This window comes from Morone saxatilis, unplaced genomic scaffold, assembly GCF_004916995.1.
Source record: "Morone saxatilis isolate NCDOM2014 unplaced genomic scaffold, NCSU_SB_2.0 Contig15, whole genome shotgun sequence".
Taxonomy (NCBI): domain Eukaryota; kingdom Metazoa; phylum Chordata; class Actinopteri; family Moronidae; genus Morone; species Morone saxatilis.
Genome location: NW_023339707.1, coordinates 4,205 through 7,442, shown reverse-complemented (window position 1 = coordinate 7,442; position 3,238 = coordinate 4,205). Strand labels below are relative to the sequence as shown.

Here is a 3,238-nt window from a genome sequence, read left to right as displayed (position 1 = left end):
AGACATATTTAACGTTTTTTTTTAATTTAATAGCGGCGGGGCGGGTTGTGAAAATAGACGGGATGGAGCAGGTCAAATTATTAAATAAATGAAGGACCCGCAGGTTTGGGTTTTTTCCAATCCGCGGGTCCTTCATTTATTTAATATCACTAATCCACACACCTTACCAAAAGGTAGGGGACTCACAGCCTGTGACGTAAGCACGTTGTGTCACACTAAAAAGAATCTGTGCGAAACGTGAGCTTTAAATTTAATTAAACGAGGCTTCGAGGCAGAGGAAATTCCTCCATCATTTTTTGTAATCGAGTTACTCAAGGAATCGTTGCAGCCCTAGTTTAAATACTCATGTCCCACAGAATAATCAATAGTTAAGCACCCTTCTTCCATGTCTTCTTAGTCTTGCTGGAGGACCCGATGATACATCAGTCTGCTGAGCAGATGATGTGCACACAGCTTCATCCGTGTTGGCAGATTGCCTTTTCTCATCAGGACTAAACCCAACATAGTCCCAAACAGCGCATGCTGCACACAAAAATACGTCACCTCAATACAGAAGGTTCCTACTCTTTTTAAGAAAATTGTTTACCAGGACCTTTCCAGGACATTTTCCTGGACTTTGAGCAGACCCCCATCATCCACTGGATGGATTGGTTTTTAAGTTTGCTTTTTTATGTCAGTATGGTCACCTGAGCAATATTGGATCAGTCTCACCCTAGCATCAGCATAAAAAAGGGGGATGTTATCAATCACAGGTATACACACTCTAGACCCGACCTCGCCATTTCATATAAAAATATTTTACCTTGTTGTTTGGGCACCTCCTTTCGTCCAATTAAATCCCAGTTTGTTGCTCCAAAGATGAGCAGTTGACCCTTTACCTTTGGACACTCAAGTTTCTGTAAAAAGGACACAGTGAGGTCAATGACAAAACAGTGTTGTCTAAACTCAAAAAAATAATTCTTTCAACAACTGCAGCTTGATCACAGCATCTGTGATTTGATTAAAGGAACACTCTAAAATTTGAGAAATAAAGAAATAACACTTTTTTTTATCTCGATTTCCAAGTTTGAAGACATGCCCATGTATTTATTTTCCCCTGCATTTCTAACCAACTGCTGATGAACAAGGACTTTTTATCAATACAGTATGCCATTACAAGAATATTTTTTTTCAACACCGAGAAGATAAAAGAAAACTACATTTCACGCCAAGGGTCAAACAAAGAGTAAAAAAAAACAAAAAAACATGTGCAGATGCTGGTTGGAAGTCATTGTTATAAAAAGGTACTAATTCAACATTCTGACTTCTTAATTTGTCAAAATCATAAAGATACTTGTGAGAATCGAATGTGTCTGCCCCACTTCTCCCAATCAATTTACTGGCCATTCATAGATGACAGGCCATACAATAAATGCACATTTTAAATTGCAAAGACAATTCTGGCAGTTCTCTAAAAAGACAATTCAGTTACAGACAGTACATCAAACCTACTATTTTCTCCTTGACATCGTCTGCCACAGTGACAGGCTGGAGACCAGACTTGGCAGCAGGTTTCCCAGGTTTCTTGTTGTTCTCCTGCTCGTAGTCAAATTCATCATCGCTACTAAAGTCCCTCTCTTTCCTTTTACCGCTGGCCCTCTTCTTTTTCATACCACCATTCCCTGAGACATCTGTCACCTTCTTGCGTGGCATTTTTCAAACAGAAGCTGTTTTTGTGGGAAAGAGGAAGTGATCAGTTTATACAGGGTGAAATTATAATGTGCAATTAAGACTAACAGTACTTGCACTCAAACCAATGGAAATGTAAAAATCAGAGCAAAGAAAAATAAAGAAATATTTCGAACAAGGCAAATGGGAGATATTACACATAGCATAACAAAAAAGTTGACACCAATTACTACAACTTATTGGCAGGTTGTGGAAGAATGGACTTTGTTGAACGCAATAACTCACACTAATGTTTTTCGTTAAATTAACTTTACACACTTAAAACAATTGAGCTTTGACTGTCTGTAAACACATACACCGCTACTGACTAGATCTCTGCATGTGTGCGTATCTTTAAACAAGGTTAAGAGAAGCAAGTTTACTGGAGATGTTTTAAGTAACATTAGCCATTGTTACCTTTATTGTAAAGAATCAGCCATTAAAGAGAAAACGTGGCCCGTTTTCTTAAATTACCTTCTTCACTGGCTCTTTAATCAATAGGCAATGCAAACAAGCACCAGAAACCAAAATCAAACAGCAAACTAAAACAGATACCGCTGTCCGTCGAGTACCTAGACTCTGGTAGGTAGCTGCTAGCTTCATTAGGCTAAGCAGCTAACCACTGTCGTTCTTTGTTCACATAATGGTTGGGTAGCAAGCTAACGTTAGCTGACGTGCTAACGTACAACTTGTGAAGTTACAGTTACCGATACGCAGACGACCTAGACAAAGCTTATATGTTATACAGAAATGGCTAATTCAATTTAACCCAAAGTGAAATAAGTTTAGTTTAAAATTTCTCAAATAGCTTACTAGTGTTCACCAAGCTAATGTTACCTCGCTACTGCAAGCTAACAGGCATTCTAAATAAAGACATGGACACTAAAGCTACACCAAACGACAAAAACAAAAACTTTTTCGTTATTTTCTCGATTGGACAAGTTTTACGTTTAGCGTACGTATAATTTCTGTGATTTCGAAAAATGTTATTTGTAAATGTATAAAGTAAAGAATAAATAAATGTACCGGTGATTTCCTGATTCAGCAGCTCTTTGCCCGTCTCCGGTTTGATTGATTTGAACAAAAGAAGCTGCAGTCTGCTTTCACACCACGTGGTTTGCATTAAGTATTCATACAGGAAACCAAGCACTCACTAATACATACAACTGCAACTTCGTGTCCAACTAGGCCTGCAAATACTATGACGCAAAACACAAATGGACACTCCCACTGAACACACAACTTCAACTGAACCGACATAAACGTGAATTAAAAGTGTCTTATTGGCACTGAAGAAAACTTTTATTGAGAAATCAAACACTAGCATAAAAAATGACCAAAACTTGGAAAAAAGAATAAATGTGATAAATGTAGTTTTTGACCATGTACTATATACTTCATACTTAATCTATTTCGTTATACAACTCAAGGTTGTATAATAAAATGAAAGTTTGCAGTTCCTTCACGCTATATACATAGAAAAAGATAATGAAATTCATAGAATAATAATAAGAAGAGGATATACTTTATT

The 3,238-nt window shown here is 37.3% G+C and overlaps 1 protein-coding gene across 1 annotated transcript in view; it reads right to left on the bottom strand.

The window, feature by feature from the left end:
• The window catches only part of rcc2 (regulator of chromosome condensation 2), a gene marked incomplete in the record, with an annotated part of 7,613 nt that extends 4,707 nt beyond the window's left edge, over positions 1-2,906 (bottom strand). Inside the window, 3 exon segments of the mRNA XM_035656765.1 lie at positions 803-896; positions 1,492-1,706; positions 2,734-2,906. Coding sequence (XP_035512658.1) covers positions 803-896; positions 1,492-1,692 — 295 coding nt within the window.
• Positions 2,907-3,238: the final 332 nt, after the last annotated feature.